The 21,719-nt window shown below is 31.6% G+C and overlaps 1 protein-coding gene across 1 annotated transcript in view; it reads right to left on the reverse strand.

Annotated features, from left to right (window-relative positions):
* The window catches only part of LOC124368767 (membrane-associated protein Hem), an 81,965-nt gene that overhangs the window by 39,010 nt on the left and 21,236 nt on the right, over positions 1–21,719 (reverse strand). The window contains exons 7-9 of the mRNA XM_046826119.1: positions 13,199–13,409; positions 2,589–2,685; positions 849–1,011 (exon numbers count right to left, since the gene is read on the reverse strand). Coding sequence (XP_046682075.1) covers positions 849–1,011; positions 2,589–2,685; positions 13,199–13,409 — 471 coding nt within the window. The remainder of the gene's footprint in view (positions 1–848; positions 1,012–2,588; positions 2,686–13,198; positions 13,410–21,719) is intronic.

Raw genomic sequence — 21,719 nt, forward strand, 5'->3', positions numbered from 1 at the left:
ATCCTGCCAAGTGTGAACTGCGTAGTGTGATACGGTTTCTGAATGCACAGAATGTTCGACCTATTGAAATTTATAGGCAAATTAAGGCAGTTTACGGTGACAAAGCTCCAGTCAATGGAATGGCATCACTCGAATTCACCAACAAAAAACAGGAAAGAAAAACCAAATTTGAACACCAGGAAATTGATGGCAACAGTTTTTTGGGACCGAAAAGGCCTAATCCATGTGGAGTTCATGCCGAGAGGCGAAACAATCAACTCAGAGGCCTAATTCAGAACAAACGACGCGGAATGCTGTCGTCGAAAGTGGTGCTGATCCACGACAATGCTCGGCCTCATTGCGGTGCACGAACCAAAGCAGAACTCAATTCTTTCAAATGGCAAATCTTTGGACACCCTCCGTATAGTCCAGATCTGGCTCCGAGTGACTATCACTTGTTTCCAAAGTTGAAAGTGTTTTTAGGCGGAAAAAAACTTTTTGGGTGACGAAGACCTCAAAGAAGGAGTAAAAACGTGGCTTCATTCCTTGGCGGCAGAACAGTATAACGTCGGTATAGAAAAACTGGTGCCACGCTACAACAAGTGCCTTGACAGTTCCGGCGATTTTGTAGAAAAATAGAGTAAGTTTATAAGTATTTATAAATAAATTTTCATGCTCTTATCTTTTGTTTTTATTGACTTATAACAAAACGTTCTTTACTTTCTGGACGACCCTCGTACATAACTAAAGCTTATTCTAAAACATATTTCCAGTTTGATTTTAAATCAAGGATATGGTTAATATTTTTCCTTTTCTCAGTGAACTTAACTGTGAACAATTACTTAACTGAGAAACACAAATAGACAAACCTCTCAGTTCCTCCATATGGAAAAGCAACTCGGGAAGTTGTCTGTCTACGAGATCTTCCGCAGTCTTTCCTTTGCTCTTCTGTTGAGGAGGGTTGTCGTTGTGTCTCAGGAGCCAATAGACCTCATCCCGAGCAAAGCACAGAGCTATGAATATCAGCAATGCCTGAAATAAATGGCAGATACTATGTTAGTATATTCTTATCCGTCATGTCTTTTTTAAACTCTTCTGTACCATTCAGAAGGTATCTCTCCTGGGCCTCTAGGAATGCTTGCTTAAGCTGTGAGGCCTCACGGTCAAAGATGCTATTGAGCTTTATACGTTTATTTCTTGTTTTCACCATGGGGCAGGTCAGATCAATTGCCAGTGCAACTGTTTGGCTAAATATTTTGTATGCATCTTCTGCACTATCCTGAGCAAGCACAATTTACCAGGATTCTTGTTTGAGGACAGTTTTGAAATTTGTGATGTTCCTATAGTTAAAATGTCTACGGTAAGATACTGGAATCTGGGGAGCTGGAGCAGAGTGTTGTATTTTACAAAGTTGTGTTGTGTGGTCAGATAAACCAGTGTGAAGGATGTCTACTGTTATGTCAACTGGTTGGAGATTGGTGCAAACTCAGTCAATTGAGCTGGTGGTTGTTGGAGTTATTCTTGTCGGGGATAAAACAATACAAGTCATATTATAGCCCAATAGGGTTTCATTTAGTTTGACTTGGTCACGGTTTGGTGACAGTACGTCTATATTTGTCTCCTATAAGAATTATAGGGCTATTCCATATGGGAATGTTATCAAGTGTTTGTGAAATTATATCTAGTGACAAGTTCAGATGTCCTTGAGTTCTACAGATACCGATAATATGAAGGTTTTGGCGAGCTTGCTTGATTTGTACTGATGCTTTTTCACAGTGGAGCTCCAAACATACACGGTTTGGAAAGAATTACTCTTTCTTTATTTTTTTCAATTCATTGTTGTACCACTTTTTTGTTCGCTTTGTTTTATTATGCTTGAATTTATTAGTTTTTATAGGACAGCATTGATGATCAAAGGAATTTATAAGATAACCTAACAAATTTGTAAATAGCAACTCTACAGTACGCTCACAGGGCATATAGCTCCAGTCTGTCTTACTTAACATATATTTAAGAAAATTAATAGCATTTACAGATAGAACTCTAAAACTACAAGGTGATGAATCTTTCTGTTCACTTTCAATGTTCCCCATTAGTATCTGACAATAAAGGTCATAATGATCTGATATATGGGGTTTGAAAACTTTGGATTAACTTACATCATGTACGGTGTTAGTTATGATGTTGTTATTACAAGCCAATCTTCTAGTAGATTTTCATGAGCATAATACAAGACATGGTCAAGACTTTCCATTACCTCGTCACAGAACAACTCTATTTGAGAAAAAAACAACCTATGCCGGGTAGAAACTCTAAAGCTTGCCAGGAGAAACCAAGAAAAATCTAGACAGCCACATGAAAATGAAGACAGCAATAAAAAACTGGAGTTAAGAGTTTTACTTGTGGAGACAGACAACTTAACCAAGACCAACATGAACTTTTATATTTTATAACTATGTAAATTTTCATTAATTGGCGCTACTTGTAATCTTAAAGATTATCAATTAAGAATTACTGATTTCTGATATTCTAAAATGTAACTGTCCGCTGGAGAAAATAGTAGCTAAGATAGATAAGTAGTAAAAGAAAATTTGTAAAAGCAAGGTCACCTTTGGTCCCAGGAGCCCAGGCTGATCCGTCAGAATCAGACCAAGTTCTTTGAGAGCCGTCCGTAGAAATTTTCTTCGTTCTCTGTGCCTGTAGGTTCTGTAAACAAAAAAGACACTTTTAAAATATAAGTAGGACACAAAGCAAATTTATAAATAAAAATCAATAAGATTTTATCCTATTATACTTTAATTAGCTTTAATTAGTTCTTTCTTTTACATCCGGGAACTTTCTCATTCTTAGCTCGAATGAAAAAGTTCCCGGGTGTAAAAGAAACAAAAAGAGTACAAATATCCTAACCATATTTCTTTTGGACGGAATACAAACATAATTTGACATCACTTTTGGCTTTGTTAATAAAAAATACTTTGTAGAACTTAAACTTTTCCTTTTTTTATGTTGTCACATAACACCATGTACAGTAATTACTTACCTTATGGTAGATGACATGTCAATTTGTTAAAAACGCCTAACTTCAATTAAAATGTAAATACATATAAATTGTATAGATAAGACATATAGAATAAAATTTAAACAAAAAAAACATTAAGCAATAATATAAATTAGATATAAGTTGCATAGATGAATGTAGTAATAAGATTTAAACATAAAATACTAAACACTACTCATTAAATATATCAATAGACAGCGAACAAAAAAAATCCACACCACAACATGAACAAAGATAAATAATTTAAATAATTATTAAAGACCTATTTCTTTTCAGTTAAGAATTAATTTACACTGTAGAAACACCTTTCTAGCAAATAGCTCTTCACTTTTTTAAAAACCTCCAAACAATTCTCTAATTTGACATCATTGGGCAAATTATTATGCAAACGAATTAGTCCATACTCAGACAATTTTTAAAAGGCTCATGGTTTATGTAAAGAATAAATAAGAGTACTAATGTGTGTGGTAGAATAATTATGTATATTTGAGAATTAATTGAAATTAGCTATGTTTTTCTTCATCATAACCAGTGTCTGGTATATATAGATGGAAGAATAACCAGTTTAAGTGTCTAAAACTGGGCTTGCAGAATGCATCATACTTAATGTGGTTTATTTTATTGATTATCTTTTTTTGAATTATAAAAAGCTTGTTTACTTCAACTGAATCACCCCAGAATTCAATGCCATATGTTAGTTAGGAATATACATATGCATAATAAAATGTTAAGAGTTTTTTTCTACTTTTGAAGGCAGAAAAGAAATCAGATAATATGCCTTACTAAGTGAGACTCTCATCAATGTGAACTCCTAGAAAAATTGTAGTTTTTGATATGTTAAATGATTCAAGATTCAAGATTCTTTATTTGTCTTTAAACATATATAAATGCAATTGACATCGTCAGAATATTCATATAACTAGCCAATACCAAATTCCTTAATTTCTTGTATACAAAATTATTCAATAAGCCCATAATAAAATAAATAAATAATTAAAAACTAATGTACAACTACAATAAATAAGTTCATAACATAACGACAATAAATAGAATATATAAGAAGTAATAACAGAGAATGAAACAAATAACAACTCAACAAATTTGTAACGGTGGCGTCAAGATTGACACAGGACAAATGCTCATCAAAAGGCTTTGTCCAATGAGAAATAATAAATAAACTTTAAAAGAAACAAGAAAGATAAAAACAGTAGACTAAAATTTTATTTCACTAGTGTCACAGGACAAATACTCGTCAAATGAATAAATGGCTTTGTCCTTCAACCAACTACTAATAGAAGTTTTAAACTTGACAATACTAACTCTCCATGCGTTATCAGGGAAGTTGTTGAAAAGTTTAATTTCCATGCATAAATGACTTTTCTTAGTTTTTTCTAGCCTAAAATTTACCATATCTAGCTTGCCTTTGTTCCTTGTATTATAATTATGTATATTTTGTCTGAGCTGATATGTTTCTAAATTTTCTTTACACTTTAATAAACATGAATATATATACATACTTGGCAGAGTCATAATTTGCAATTCTTTGAAAAGGGGCTTGCAAGAAGTTCTGTCAGGTAAACCTTTAATAACTCTTAGCGCCTTTTTTTGCCATATAAAAGCTTTTTGAGCAGCGCTACTATTTCCCCATAACAAAATTCCATACATTAAAAGTGAATTAAAGAAGGCATAATAGGCTGTCATGAGCATATCCATGCTAACACAGAATCTTAATTTTCTAAGTAAGTAGATGACTCTTGCCAATTTTTTACACATCATTTGCACATGTACATCCCAGCTTAGCTTACTATCCAAATATATTCCTAAAAGTTTTACAGGGTTAAAATTTAAATCATCATAATTATTATTATCAAGAGAGAAACATATATTCTCTGTTTTATCACGGTTTACAACTAGAGAATTAGATCTGAACCATTCATTTGCATCATCTAGCAGCCTCCTACGATTTATCAATAACTGGTCTATTTTTTCATTGCTACTCACTAGAATGGTGTCATCAGCATATAGTACAGAAAAACATGGTAATAATAATAATAATAATAATAATAATAATTTTATTTGTCATGAAAATGTATTACATTCATTGACAAAGTCATAGTATATTGCTTATTGTTAACCAAGTCAATACAATAGTCAATAAAGTCTTACAAGTAAATTAAATAAAATAAATAAAAAATCACAAAAATGACAGTACAAATTGTCAGTAACAGTAACAAACACATTAAAAATCAATACTTTTGGTGTTGAAGAATTCATCTAGACTGTAAAACGGATTCTCCAACAACCAGGAATATAACTTATTCCTAAAGATATCAAAGGGATATGAGCAATATTTTTTCTCCAGAAAGTTATAAATTTTCAAAGATACTACAACATGACTGGTGAGGGTTTTGCTTAATCGAAAATGTCCAATTTCAGCATTGTTTCGATTACGCGTGTTTGTGGTCATGAATTTTATGTTTAAAATTTAACAAATTTGGATTTTTATGGATGTAAACCACCGAGTCATATATATACAAATTTAGAACCCGTCTGAAAACGAAAATTTATGAAATGGGGTTTGCAATGCTCTCTGGTATCACACTTTTTTAGAGCCCTAATTGCCCTTTTTTTGTAATACTAGTATTTCGGAAATTCTGGTGCAATTACCATATAGGACTAATCCATATCTAAAAACAGATTGGAAAAAGGCAAAGTATGCGGCTCTTATAGAATTTAGTGGTACAATATCATTCAGTCTACTCAGAAGATAAATGACTCGTGAGAGTCTTTTATTTAGATAATCAATATGTGTTGCCCATGTCAAATTTCTATCAAGGTTGATACCCAAGAATTTAACTGAGTCTGAATAGCTTTCGTCCAATGACCCAGCAATATGCCTAAGAGTAAACAACTTTTTTGTTGTTTTGTCTTTAATTTAGCAAAAACCCATTAGCATGAAACCAGTTTGATGCATTTTTTAATGTATCATTTGCCAACAGCTCCAGATCATGTACACTTTGACTGACATTAAAAAGTGTAGTATCATCTGCATATAATATGGTTTTCGAGTTAAAGAGATAATGGTAAATCATTTTATATAGATTAAAAAGAGTGGGGGACCTAGGGACGGAGCCCTGTGGAACTCCCCACTCCACGAGGGCTTCTTTAGACCACTTACCATTATTAAAGACCAGTTGCTTGCGATTGTTAATATATGATTCAAAAAAATTTAGATTAGGCCCAGAAAATCCGTAATGTTTTAGTTTAGATATAAGAATTTTACTATCAACACAATCAAAGGCCCTGCTCAAGTCACAAAAAAGTAGCCCGAGCAAAGCCCTTGCTCTCGAAAGCTGAGTGAATTTGTCTAACTAATTGATCTAGAGCATTAAAAGTTGATTTATCCTTTCTAAACCCAAATTGTGAAGGTTCCAGAAGGTTATTACTTTCCCAGAAAGTAGTAATTTGCTTACAAAACCAATGATTCAATTAGCTTACCCAATACAGGAATTACAGAAATTTGGGCGGTAGCTTTGAGGTTGGTCCTTAGGACCCCTTTTAAAAATTGGACATACTCGTGAAATCTTGAGTTGCTCAGGGAAAATACCGTCATGAAGCAGATGATTAATAGACACTGCCAGAGGTTCAGCCACACTACCAATAATACTTTTTAACAAATTGTTAGACATACTATATATGTCTTGACTATCAGAATTGCTCATTCCCCTGACAGCATCCAAAACATCATTTGAAGTAACAATTTTCCATTTAAAATGTACTAAGCTATCATTAGAGATTGATTCCATAAGTTCAACAAATGTAAAACTGGAATTAACAACCTTATTTTTAATTTCTTTTACAGATTCGAGAAAAAAATCATTAAACACATCAGGCTCAATATTACAAATATTTTGTTTGCTGTTTGCTGTATTATATTTAATTACATCCCAGGCAGCTTTACATTTATTTTTACTATTATTGAATGTACTCAACATTTTTAGCATGTTTTGCCTCATTTTATAGAACACCTGTATTTACACTTCAACTCATAAAACCCCATATTTAGATGTATATTATCCCCTGTTACATTTTCTTAATCTGTCCAAGAACAGTAGCCTTTCCTTCATGATAGCTAATTCAGTTGTATACCAATCTGTTTGTATTTTGTTTTTATGCTCTGTTCTTTTTCTATTTACCCTTTTAACAACTTTGTAATGATTAATACTATTCCAGTATAACATCAAAAATTTTAGTAAATAGTGTTGCAGAACTTTGCTTAGTATATTCACTTTAACAAGGACGGCCAATCATAAGACTCCAGAAGTAAAGAGAGAGGTTTAATATTCTTTTTAGGTTAGTACCCATGCTTTGAATACTATTTATAATGTTGAGAGGTACCCCTTGAGTCAACAAATCCGTCTTTTTGACATGCATTAACAAGTATCCCATCATGATCTGAGTAAGGAAACGATAAGGTAGTTACAGAGGAGACATATAAATTGTGATTAAAGATTAAAAAACATTATCTAGGCAATTTTTTACCCCTGGTTGCATTTTTATTCAAGGGGAAAAAGTTGAACTGTCTTAAAATGTTTAAAAATTTCATTTTGCAGTTTTGGTATGTTTTGTAATATCAAAACTTACTATTAAAATCACCCCCAATTATAATAGTGTAAAATTTCCAATTCATAATAAAATTTAAAAATTTCTCCATTACTAGCAAAAAAATTCCTGTGGATTGCCATTGGGAGAGTGATATACTGAAACTACAACATTTTTACAATCATCTAGTATTGCAGCTGCTGCCTCAAAATTTAGTTCGTCACAAAAACCTTGTTACATCACATTCCCTAGGCTTTAGTCTATCACTAACAAATATACAGGTTCCTCCTCTTATTTGTTTTGATCTACAAAAATCTGCAGCACAAGAAAACCCAATGGGATAAGAACTAATAATTTCATCTTTTGACATCCAGTGTTCTGTTAAGCAAACCACTGAAATATTTAAATCAAGCAAGAAACTCTCCAAAACAGAAACCTTATTCTTTAAACCTTGAATATTTAAGAAGATTATATTAAGGCTGATTGATTTTTGTATTGTGCATGGCAGTGCTGTACATACAGGTAGGCTAAATACATTGTCCTGATCTATCAGGTGACAGAGATAAATTAATTTGACTTATATTAGTACTATTTACAGTTGTGTTTAAAATATCTTGAACGACACCCTTACCGATCTCAACAAGCACAGCACTAGAGATCGGTAAGGGTGTCGGTATATTGTGCGCAAAGTCATTCACAGCCACTACAAACAGAAAAGGCCCTAACACTGAACCTTGTGGTACCCCTATTGTAACATTTTTAAGATCCGATTTGTCTCTACCTTGTACTACCATTTGTTTTCTACCATTGAGATATGATGAAAAGAGCTTCAATTCCTCACCTTTTACACCGTAACCTTCTAGTTTTTTTAAGAGTAATTTATGTGGAATACAATCAAAAGCTTTAGATAAATCTATCAAGGTAGCTGAACAAATCATTTTATTTTCAAAGCCATCTAAAACATTCGAAACCACTGACTCCACAGCTTGAAATTGTATTACGGCTAGGTATAAAACCAAACTGTTCTTTACAAATGTACCCCTTGTTTGACATATAAAAATATAATTGATTCTTAATAATGCAGTACTCAAATAAGACAACTATTTAGCTAGCGTTTTAAGTGACACGAACAGAGTAGTTAATAAGGCTAGTCTATGGTTTGAGTCAAATCTTTTAAGAATTAATGAAAGTAAGACTGAACTCATACTATTTTCATTGAGAAATTTTGAAATAGAGGATGACATTTCCAAACCAGTAAAGCTTCTTGGTGTCTCGTTAGACCACAAACTTGTTTGGGATGAACATACTAATAATTTAATATCAAAACTATCAAGAGTGTGTTTCTTACTAAAAAAATTAAAGTCCTGTGTTAGTAAGGAGTTAAAGAAGACTGCATATTTTAGTTTTTTTCACTCACATTTATTGTATGCCAATATGTTATGGGGAAATAGTGTGGGTGCTGACAGAATTTTTATATGGCAGAAAAGAGCTTTAAGAATCATGTTTGGATTAGGATACAGGGAAAGTTGCAGAAATTACTTTACCAGCTACAATATAATGACTGTTCCTTGCATTTTTATATTTCAGAATTTAATTTATGTCAGAGAAAATGTTACAAACTTTATTAAATTTACAAATGTACATAATTATCACACTAGACATGCCAAAGATTTAGTTTTGCCTGTTGTAAGGTTGGAAAAATATGCTAAGAGCCATAAATATCTACAGATAAAATTTTTTAATAAGTTACCAGAAGCATGGAGACTGTCAAACATTAAAGAGTTTAAAACAAAAGTGGCTAAATGGATGATAAGCCAAGCTTTTTATTCAGTAGAAGAATTCTTAAACTCATAGAAATTTTATTTAAATAGGATATATTTATTTGTCAGTTGGACTAAGTTTTGCTGTTTGTTTTAACTTAATTAATTTGTAAAGTGGTATTCGCTGAGAACTGTATTTATGTCTATATATACTGACTTTGTCCAATCTGTAAAGATAAATGACAATAAAAATGATTCTGATTCTGAAATACCTTGCTAAAAATTGGAACCAATGATATAGGACAATAACTAGCAGGATTAGACTTGTCACCCTTCTTATAGATAGGGGTGACTTTAACAACTTTCAAAACTCTTGGAAAAATACCTTGCTGAAGCATAATATTGTATAAGTATACTAAGGGTTTCAATATAAATAGAATTACTTCCTTTCAGATCTTATTGGAAAATCCATATATGTCTTCACAAAAAGAAGAACTCAACTCTTTTACACATTTTAAGACATCATATTCTGTAATGTTGCGCCATCTAAAATTACAAGATATGTTATTATGATTAGATATAAGGTACTGATTTAAAAAATTTAAAGCTCTGGTCTCATCATTTATGACATTATTATTCAAAAGATAAGCAGCATCGGTAAAATACTCATTAAGTTGTTTTGATTCAATATTATTTGTTTCACCTCCTTTACCATTTTGACAAGTTTCAGCTTTAATAATGTTCCATGCTGCTTTACACTTGTTATTAAACTTTTCAATGTAGTTATTGTTTGCTGCTATTTTTGCCTGCTTTATTTTAAATCTATATGATCTTTTTGCCACCATATAGTCATTCTTAAACCTATTTTTCTCTAAATCACTATTGCATTTCTGAAACCTATCATACAACAACAACAATATCTCTCTTGATTTTTTAAGTTCAGGAGTAAACCATTTGACTTTTTGTTCTCCTTTTAAGGATGTAGACTTAATTTCTCTAACATTACAACAATAATTATAAGTATCTGATACTATTTTTATAAAATAACTAAATGCTTCATCTACATTACTAAAAGAACTTAGCTCTAACCAATCCAATAATTCAAGATGATTTTTAAATACAGCAATTGCACATGGTTTTACATTCCTAATACTACGACACATAACTTCTTTTTCTTTGGTTAACAAGGTTTTATTATTAAATGTAGCAATAGCACTAGAATGGTCTGATAGATGAGTTTGAAAGACTTCACAATTAGTTCTATTTGGTAACTCATTAGTTATGATGTTATCTAAGCAGGCATTTTTTCTTGTGTTTTCTTTATTTAGGCAATACAGATTATATGATCGTAGAAGGTTCAGAAAAGTTTCACCTTTAGTTGTATTCTTTTTTATGTTTATGTTAAAATCCCCTGCTATGATTATTGTCCCAACATATTTATGTATTAAAAATTTAAGAAAAATATCAAAAAGGTAAATGAACATAGCAACATCTGAGTCCGGAGTTCGGTAAATGCTTACAATAACAGTTTGAACACTCTGCAAGTAGATAGCTGATACTTCAAACTCTTTTTCTACACAAAAGTTCTGTACATTAATAATCCTATAATCTAATCCATTTTTCACAAAGATACAACAGCCACCTTTGGTGAGTGGTGGTTTTCTACAATAAGTAGCAGCTAAAGTGAACCCAGCCGGAATGTGGAGCAGGCTTTCATCTTGGCATAGCCAATGCTCATTAATACATAAAACATTACAGCTTAACTTATCTAACACTAAGTCTAAAGAAAATAATTTATTCCTAATTGATTGTAAATTAAGGTGAAATATACTCAAGACTTTGTTATTGAATGTTATTATAAATGTTGCATCAAGGAAAGATAAGTCAGATTTAGGGTGAATTAGGGTGAAAAATGACTGCCCGAGGTTTTCCAGTGAAGCCTGTTCAGTGTGAGTTTGTCATGATTAGTACATACTGCATACTACATTAGTATTTCATTATTAATTTTATACATGCTATTCCTCCTCAAAATGACAGGCTTGTGTTAGATTTAAATAATGATCAATCAATTAGAGTGATATTTAATTCTTTTAAATCAGCATCAATGTGTGTTTCTTCTGTTCCGTTTAACTGCCCTAGTACGATGTTTATTACCTGCCAGGGGATTAAGTGTTTTCACTTTACTCCAGCTTGAAAAAGTAAAGTTGTTAAATTTTTTATATTGTATTATTAGGGCATTTAAATCATAGGACATCAAAGAGTTATTTAAATACTTCTACTGATGATTAATTGAGAGACAGTACATAAAACCTTTTAAATTGGATTTATAAATAGGCAATAACTATGAATGGAGCAAAAACTAAATATTCAAAATTAGATTTGATTATTCTTTTATCTAAACCTAAAAAAAACTACATACAGTAGGAAAGAGGGAGGGGCGAGGCACAGAATCATTAAATATAATCCTGATATGGACATCTTGAACGTGGTAAAAACTGGTTCATCAGTCAAAAATGTTGTAATAACTCAATTTTTAACTATATACAGAAAGATCACAGAGTACTAAAAAAGAAACAAAACATTTAAACTAAAACTTTGAAAACAAAAATCTGTATTTTATTATATTATTAACACTTTTAAACCCTGGCTATTAAATCAAGTGATGTGCCAGAAATCCCAAGCCATTTTCAGACAAAATGTAAGGGTTTTGTAAAAAATGCATAACTCAGTTATTTATTAAGATATTTAGGTAATTCTTTTTTTGTTTTACGTCTTTATACATGTAGCTTACAGAAATATACAAATAAACTTATTATTTTGAAAGAAAATTTTTTTTCATACATATACATACATAAAAAATAAATAAAAATGAAAACATTTCAAGTTTAATCATGGAAACCATATAGATAAAAAATATTTGACACAAAAATACCCATTTACTTTATGATATATTTAATCCTTAATAAAAGGAAACAAAAATTATAGGCCTACCTTATTTACAAGTGGAGTAACATCAATTTTTGTAAAGCTGTGTACATATTTCTTTTTGCCATTTCTGGGCAAGGCAATGTAACAAGACCTTTGAAATTTACAGTACTTAAAATAAACATAAAACCAAAGTTATTTCTGACAAAATAACTAAAAACTGTTCGTAATCTAAATTTTAAAAAAGTTTTAAAACAATATTTACATCACTACAAAATGTTTTAGCACTTGTGGTCACCAAAACAATTGGGGTCACTAATCACATCCACACCATTTGCAACTAGGTTACCAATTAGTGCATTTTCACTTACGGGAGACTTTGAACGATGTCTTTTACTCATTTTGAAATCAAACAAATAATAAACTAAACTTTAACTGCCTTACTTTACACTGCTTAAACTTAAAACTGTGAAGAAAACGGAATATTCACAACCACGTGATATACAGCTGTCTGCAACAAGCGTGAGCAGTCAGTCGAGACAAACTGCAATTGCTCAGTCACAGACTGACAAAATACGAAGTCAAACCATTACAAACTAATATATTTCGATGCAAAATATCTTTGTGCACAAGTCTGTGAAATTTCAAAGCATTTGGTGAAATAGATGGCCAGTAAAGTAATAAAAAGTGCACGTCCGCACTATACGGACGTCGGGAGTTGACGCCATTTTTACGACGTCCGTATAGTACGGACGTCGGGGTTAAAAGGGTTAATATTAACTTAACCCTTACGATTGTTTTCAGAACTAAAAATTAGAAAGTAATAGCTAAATAATTATGGTATTACTTTTTTTAAATAGGACATTATACTCACGCTTTCTGTATCGCTTGGTTATAGCAGTCCTTGACTTCAGATATTCTCTTGCCATAGCCCTTGATAGTATCAAAGAATCCTTGGATATATGCATGTATGTAGATGACCTCATCCCTGAAGAGAGCCACCACCCAACTGTTCTCCAGAGCACTGAGCCAGAGCTTGTTCGGTTGTTCTTGTTGGAGGGCTTGATGACATAGCATGAAACCAACTGGAACCAACAACTTTGATATGACAAACATGAACACAATACCAAAACATGTTTTTTTGTTTATATAATTACCTAGCGGCCAATCAAAAGTTTCTTTAGCTAGATGTCACAGCATGAAACCAATTGGAACCAACGACTTTCATATGACAAACATGAACACGAAACCAAAACATGTTTTGTTTATATAATTACCTACCGACCAATCAAAAGTTTCTTTAGCTACAATATTTTTAAGATATGTAACAGTATCAAGTTATATAAGTTAAAAACAATAAGATACAAGAATTACATATGAAATTATATCAATATGGTAAAAACAAAAAAGTAGTGAATAGATGTAAGTGACAATTGTCAGAAGCAAAATATTCAATCAATCAATCAAAATTCTTTATTAAATGAACATTAAGTACAGTAATAATGTCATGAGCAAAGAATACTTAAGTTGACTATATACTACTTGTCAGGAACTCTTCCAGAGTATATACTGGTCTTGTCACTAAAAAATCTCGAAGTTCTTTCTTGAGTTTATTTCCTGGTAAGTTCCTAAGGTTGTCTGGTAGCAAGTTTCTGAGTTTTCGGCCAATGTAAAAAAGTTTTTTTCCCATAAAGTGCAGCCTGATGTTGAGGTAACAAGTATCTGGAGCCATGGCGAGTGTGGTAGTTGTGGATGTCTTCATTTGTTTGTAGGTCTAGCCTGTCAACAGGTAAGATGGCTTCGTAGATGTAGAGGGTTATAACAGTGAGTATGCCAAGTGACTACAACTCTGAAGAGGCTCTAGACCGGCTCGAGATCTAACTGCTTTATTTTGTAGGACACATATTCTATTGAGGTTTCCAGAAGAGCAACCCCAACTACCAACCATAACTCATATGAGATTCAACTAGTGCATAATAGGCTGTTTTCCCAGCTTCCAGAGTTACAATCCATTTCAGTCGTTTGACAACATAGATGCCAGACCTGCCCTTTTTGCAGATGTTGTTTACATGCTTTGTCCATGAAAGGTTACTGTCTAGAACCCCTAAAACTTTTATCAAGAAAACAGAATCTTTTTAGCCACATACTTAGTTCTCTTCACAGGTTAGATGTTCAGTTGGTCACCTGCTCCCATTATTGCTTCCAGAAGTTGGTGTAAGGGGTTGGCCCTCATGTAGTCTGTTCTCTTCCTACTTTCCTACTGGTCAGACAGTAGTGTGTTACAAGTACAAAAAAGCCAATGAAGATATTGTAAGGTTATTGGGCTCTATTAATGATTTGAACTCCCTAGGTGATAGTTCTCCAAGTATCCATATACATACCTCTCTTGTATTAAAAAAAACAAAAAACACCACAAGTTCAGCTGCAGATATACTATGCTTATGTCCACAGTTGTCTAACCTATGGGATTGTTTTGTGGGGTTACTCACAAGCTGCAAGCAAGCTATTTATTCTACAAAAAAGAGCTGTAAGGCTGCTATGTAATGTAGGAAACCGCGAACACTGTAAACCTCTTTTTATAAAACTTAATATTTTAACACTGCCTTCTATTTATATATTATATGTGCTCTTGTATGTAAAAGATAATTTTAACTATCTCTCTAACCATAGTAATATCCATAGTTACTATACACGTAATAGAAATAACCTAGTATTAACAAAATGTAATTTTTCAAGCACCCAATCCAGTTTTAAGTATCAAGGAATTAAGCTGTACAATGCATTGCCTTTAGATATAAAAGAATTAAGTAGAACTAATTTTAAGAACTGTGTAAAAAAAAATTGTTACTCAAATCTTGCCTGTACAGTGTCAATGATTTTTATACTGTATTAAGAGAAAATTTAGAATAGACTATTTTAGCCTAATATTTGACGTTGTTATATGTATGTACATTACATCTTGACAATAAATGATTTGATTTGATTTGATTATGAATGTGGATGAGTTTCCTCAGATTCATAATAAACATTGTAGAAGCGTTTTGAAAAGAGAGTAGTACGACGTTTTAGCAGTGGTTAGATCACGTATGATCATGATTTCCTTTCTTGTATTAAGGTGATGTATTATCTAGTTATGTTTACATTTGACAACACCCACCCATAATAAATTAATGGCAGTAAAAAACCTTCCATGTCATATTACATAAGTAGGTCATAACAAATTGTATGCCCTACGTATTCGGCAGGATAAATCTACTACCTCTGGAGTACTTAATTTGATTGATTTATCTTAGGATGCTTTTGAAAGAAAAGAGTCAGTTTCTGTAGTTCTATGTGATCTTAGAAGGTTTTTGATAGTGTTCCATTTAATATTCTGTTAAATAAACTAAAATTTCTACGGTATTGAGGATAGCTCATTAAAAATAATTCAGTCTTATCTACCTAATAGGAGTCAATTTGTTTCAGTAAAAAATAGAAGTTAATCTATAAAACTCATCAAGACAGGTGTGCCTCAAGGCTCTGTTCCAGGTCCCTTCTTTTTCTTAGTATATATAAATAATTTGCCTCAAAATTTAAATGTTCATTTGATTATTTATGCTGATGATACCACTTTAATGGCCCGTCACAAAAATCTTAATTATTTAAAACATATCACTAAACAAGCAGAAGAGCAGGCTCTTTGCTGGTTTTCTTCCAATAAACTATCTTCCAATCCTCAAAAAAACACAATACCTAACTCTAAGCGTTAAGCAAGAAATTAACATGGAATCTGTCAAGCTTCTGGGATTTCATATAGATTCTGTTACAATGGTCCCTGCATATTGAAAGGGTTTGTAAAAAATATGAAGAGTAAATTATTTATACAGAAATGGTTGATTTATTGGGTCTGAAAGATATAAATAAAAGAACAAAACTAGTATCTAGTGGGAACAACGAAAACTACTTGAAACTGTTTCTTATTTATTCTGCAAGATCGCATTTGTATTCAATGGTCAGGAACATTAGTCAATTTTTTACCTAATTATTATCTTATCTTATCGTCCATTGGTTTATTCTAGGTTTACATTACTTCTGGTTATAAATTTTTGTAATAGAAGAGGACCATATTTTAAATTAGGAGGAGATCTTTTTAGCCTTATTCTCATTGTCCTCATGGGCCACTAGTCTCTGCCAGGATCTTATCAAACAGAATAAGGAGATCTTATCATATATAATACATGGTTGATATTACTGATAAAAAGTGCTTCAGTCACAAACAGGACTTGAACCTGCACTATCTCTAACTGAGATCCAAAGTCCAACGTCTTAGACCGTGTGGACACTGGCTCTCCCAACTATTATCGTATAGTTTACATTCAATAGATGCTTATTCTTTATGGAAATTGCAATACCTTATTTTCTTAAGTTGTTTGTTTCTAGTATCTAAAACAACAACAGACTGTTAGCTTTATACAGTTAGTAAGTGTATAGTTTAAACACACACTGCTCTAATGTAAAACTAGGTGAATTATGTTTTAAAATAATGTTTTGTATTTCCTTGGCTTTTGGGCACTGCATGTGTATTTCCAAAAACCCACAAAATACTTCTTCTTGTTCCACTGTCTTTTGGCAATTTGAGATTTGTTATTAACTAAATTATGAACATATTTTAAACACCCATCGTAATTTATTATAAATAATTCACCAACAAATTTTACAAATTGCATTTGAAATTATACATTCTGTTTTATTACATCCTCAAATTTTAACATCTAGATTTTTATAAATAAAATACATTGTGCAGCATAAGAAAAATTTGTTAATATTTTCATTTGCTGCCTTTAAAAAATTATTCTTTATACAAAACAAGCGTTCAAAATCAATACATAAATGCTACCACATCAATATTAATTTATAAAGTAAATCACAATAATATTTGAATTGCCATAATAATGGCAAAGATAGAAATGATAATGACTTTAATGATAAAAGATGATGAGTCTGACCAATGTAAATGAGAAACTATATGTACGTACAATCCTAACTAAAAATAATGTTATGCCAAATTCTGCGCAAGATTTTTATAATGGATTCTTTACCAAGGCAACACACCTACACCTGGTGATTCTTGACGGGTTTATCAGGTTTTATAGCCAAAAACTTCATCACTACGCTATTTACCTTATTTTTCATATCCTGTCCCTGCGATTTTTCTTATTTAAAATTATTTAACTGATTTTCATGCGAAAAAATAGAAAGAAATAAGCACAATGGAATTATCCCAACTCTAGCAATCCACATCATGAAAACAAGTATTAGAGGGTTATCAAGTTATATATAGTTTTTTATTCGGAAAAGTGAGGGAGAACCGGTGAAGAAAATAAACTTATGCAGATATGGACTCACTCAAATAAGCATGTAAGTTGCACTTCAAAATACCCAAACATGGAAACCTTACTAAGTAAACATATTTAAAAATATGCATCAAAATACAAACGTAGATACTAACTGTTTTAATAATTTTTATATTTCTCAAGATCACTTAGGCCTAAATCAGAACATAATTTATGCAAATATAAGAAGCATCAGAAAAAACTTTGACAGTGTTTTATTAGTTTTAAATCAAATTGAACATAAAATAAGTTTTATTGTTCTTAGCGAAATTTGGATTGGTGGTGACGAAGTTGAAGTCTATAATATTCCTGGTTACAACACATTCCATTGCTGTAACAATGATTTAAGATCGGGGGGAATTTTATGCTACATATCAAACGAAATTTGTGTGTCGAACCTAAATTTGAGCTTAACAACAGCTGATACCTTACTTTTAAAAATTATCTTTAAAGACTTCTTTTTTAATCTTTTTTGCATTTATAGGCTACACAGTTTTAGTGAAAATGATTTTATTGTGGAGCTAGGCAATGAATTAACATCAATTTATAATAACACAGTATTAATTGGGGACATAAATTTAAACATAACAGAGAACACACGAAATGCAAATAGTTATCTAAGTTTATTAAGTAGTAATGGCTTTGTTCAGTTAATTGATCGTCCAACCAGAATCAATGCCAACTCACAGTCGTGTATTGATCACATTTTTGTCAGACACCGTGATGTTTCCATGTTTAAGAGTGCAATATTTGATGTTGACTTAACTGATCATTGTATGTTAGGCTTAAAACTGACGCTTCCTAGTTGTAAAAATCAGGTTGTAAATAATAGCGTAAATAATCAGAATAACTTTCAAGGCCAAATAGATTACGATAAGCTATTATTAGATTTGGATTTGATACAGTGGAATGAATGTTTTATAAATAATAATATTGATGATAGTTTTAATTGTTTTTTTAAAAACTTTACTAAATACTATAGACAAATGTAAAAAAAGTCAATGTTTGAAAAATGATAAATTAAACAAAGCTAAATTAATCAGTCCTTGGATAAATAATAAGCTATTAGAAAAACTGAAAAGAAAAAATAAGTTATATCATCTTTTCATCTTTATAAATCCAGGCCATATGATAGAAATTTTTCATGCTATTATAGTGGGTTTTGTAATAAATTAAAACTTGAAATAAATCTTACAAAAAATCAATATTATTCTAAGAAAATTAATGAAGCAAAGGGAGATACAGCCCTTCAATGGAAAATAGTTAATAATTTGAGTGGGGCAGTTAATAAAAAGTCCGTTGAAAAGGTAGCATTAGATAGCGGAGAAATTTTATCTGATCCAATCATTGTAGCTGATACAATAAACAACTATTTTATCGCTGTACAAAATAATATGCAATACTACAATAACGATGCTATAGAGCTAAACTTATTACCTAGGATGTCTTCTTTTTTTATTCTTCCAACAAATGAAAATGAAGTGTTTGAAGTTATTAAAAGCTTAAAAAATAAAAAATCTTCTGGTTTCGACAATATAAGTGTTGCATTGGTGAAACATGTTGCTCGCGTATTGTCTCCTGTTCTCGCTAAAATAATTAATTTAAGTTTTTCTACAGGTTTGTTTCCTCAGAAGTTAAAGTCTAGTATTATTGTCCCTATTTATAAGAAGAACACTTCCATTAAATTAGACAACCTACGTCCTATTAGTTTGCTTTCTATTTTTTCAAAGATCTTCGAGAAATTAATGAAAATAAGATTAGTTAGTTATTTGAATAAAATAAATTTTTTTAGTGGTAATCAATATGGTTTTAGGAAGGGATCGTCTACCGAGGATGCACTTGTTAATGTAACGGATTTGATTTATTCTAGTTTAAACGAGGGTAGTAAATCGACGGGATTATTCATTGATTTCCAAAGAGCATTTGACTTGGTCGATCATGACATATTGTTGTTAAAAATGGAGATGGCGGGAGTGCGGGGTGTGGCCTTGAGCCTTGAGCTGGTTCCGCAGCTTCCTCACGGGGCGGGAGCAGCGTGTGCGGGTTGGTCACGCTGTCAGCGCGCCACTGCCGGTCACTACAGGGTTGCCGCAGGGAAGTGTCATCTCTGCCACTCTATTTCTGATATTTATAAATGATTTATTGGAACTCAGTTTTAATGGCAAGGCTAGTGCCTTCGCCGACGATATTGCCTTCTTTTATTCCCAGAAGAATACGGAATTATTATTTAGCCAAATTAATGATGATTTATTTTTAAAAAATTGGTGTCTTACAAACAAAATGTTTGTAAACGTTGAGAAAACAAAATATGTAAATTTTGGTTTCAATGATTTCAACTTTCATTCTGAACTTGTATTTCACGAATTTACTTGCAGAGGCGACGTAAATCTATGTAATTGTAAGCAAATTGAAAAACAGGATAATTTTAAATATTTAGGAGTCATTTTTGACCGGAAGCTAACATGGGATAAGCACGTAACAGTTTTGCAAAGAAAATTTAAATCTTCAATTAGAAAATTTTACTTTCTACGAAATTTTTGTGACGAACATTTGTTACAAACTCTGTATTTTGCTTTGGTCGAATCAAGACTACAATATGGGTTAGTTTGCTTTGGAAGTACTTTTAAATATCTAATAGAGAAATTAAGAGTTGTGCAAAACCATTTTATAAGATTTATTTCTCATAAAAAAAGACGTGACAGTTCTTTCCCAATTTTTGCTAAACTTAAAATACTACCTTTGCAACATCTATTTGTATTTAAGGTACTTAGGCTATTTTACATTAAAAGTGGTAATTTGGGAACTACGGACTTAAATTACGGTACTAGAAGTATAGACCAGAGAATGTTTCGACTACCAAAAGTCAATAAATCAATCCTAAAGCAGTCTTTTATGTACAATGGGCCGAAACTATTCAATAAATTACCATATGAGTTGAAAATTGCCGTTAACGATAAGTTTTTTTTATAGGAAATTAAAAGAATTTTTACTGACAATAGAGGATTGTTTGTTCTTTTTCAAATAAAATTACTTGTACAAATAAAGAATGAATAAATAAAAATAATAAAAACCATGTAAATAAACGAGGATTAATTTTAAGTTTGTTTGTAATGTTATGTAATCTATTATATTATTATTATTTTATTATTGAATTTGAATTATTTTTGTGTGCAAAGTTTATTTTAATTTCATTTAAACTGCTAACCAAGTTTTATTTTTATTTCATGTAGTTCATTTTCAACAGGGAAACTTATTTTTATGATATATAAAGGAAAAGTAGTTGTGTGTAAATAAATAAAACTATTTTAGAGTAAAAGGTACAAGTTGTACTTCAGGAAGATTTTAGTTCAGTTTTAGATTTGGTTCTGAGTTTAAGTTGGTAGTGTTTTAGATCAATAGTAGTGATAAGACTTATGTGGACGCCACAGAGAGCAGCCCGGCTGAAACAATTGAACTTTTATCTGGACGCAGATAAGATACTTGTAATTTAAGTACTCGCACTGGCCACACTACTTGTAAAAGTGGTCAGTCTTTCCAAAGATTGTATTTTGTTAATGACTGTACATATTTGCTGTTGGAAATAAATTCAATTCTTCAATTCTTCTATATGTGAGCTAATGGGTTTTGCTATTCGAGTACCCAAAAAACTATAATAGTATTGCTGGCAGTGGGGTTTACGTGGCACGTAATTACCTCACTGGACATGTATAGCACAACTTAGTGCCACCTGGCTTGTTTTGTTCATAAGTAGTGATTGTTTTTGCTAGTGATTGTCAGTTATCTCAGTTTTTATTGTGGCAGTTAACTACAACGTGCAGCTATGAAGTTTTACCTGCTAGCTAAAAATACTGCTGAAACAGTTTTAATATGGAAAACAGCATACAGAGATTACACTATGGAAAAGTTTCAAGTGTATGACTGGTATGCTTGTTTTAAATACTGACATGTCACTTGATGGAAAACAGCATACAGAGATTACACTATGGAAAAATTTCAAGTGTATGACTGGTATGCTTGTTTTAA

This window comes from Homalodisca vitripennis, chromosome X (assembly GCF_021130785.1).
Source record: "Homalodisca vitripennis isolate AUS2020 chromosome X, UT_GWSS_2.1, whole genome shotgun sequence".
NCBI classification, from domain to species: Eukaryota; Metazoa; Arthropoda; class Insecta; order Hemiptera; family Cicadellidae; genus Homalodisca; species Homalodisca vitripennis.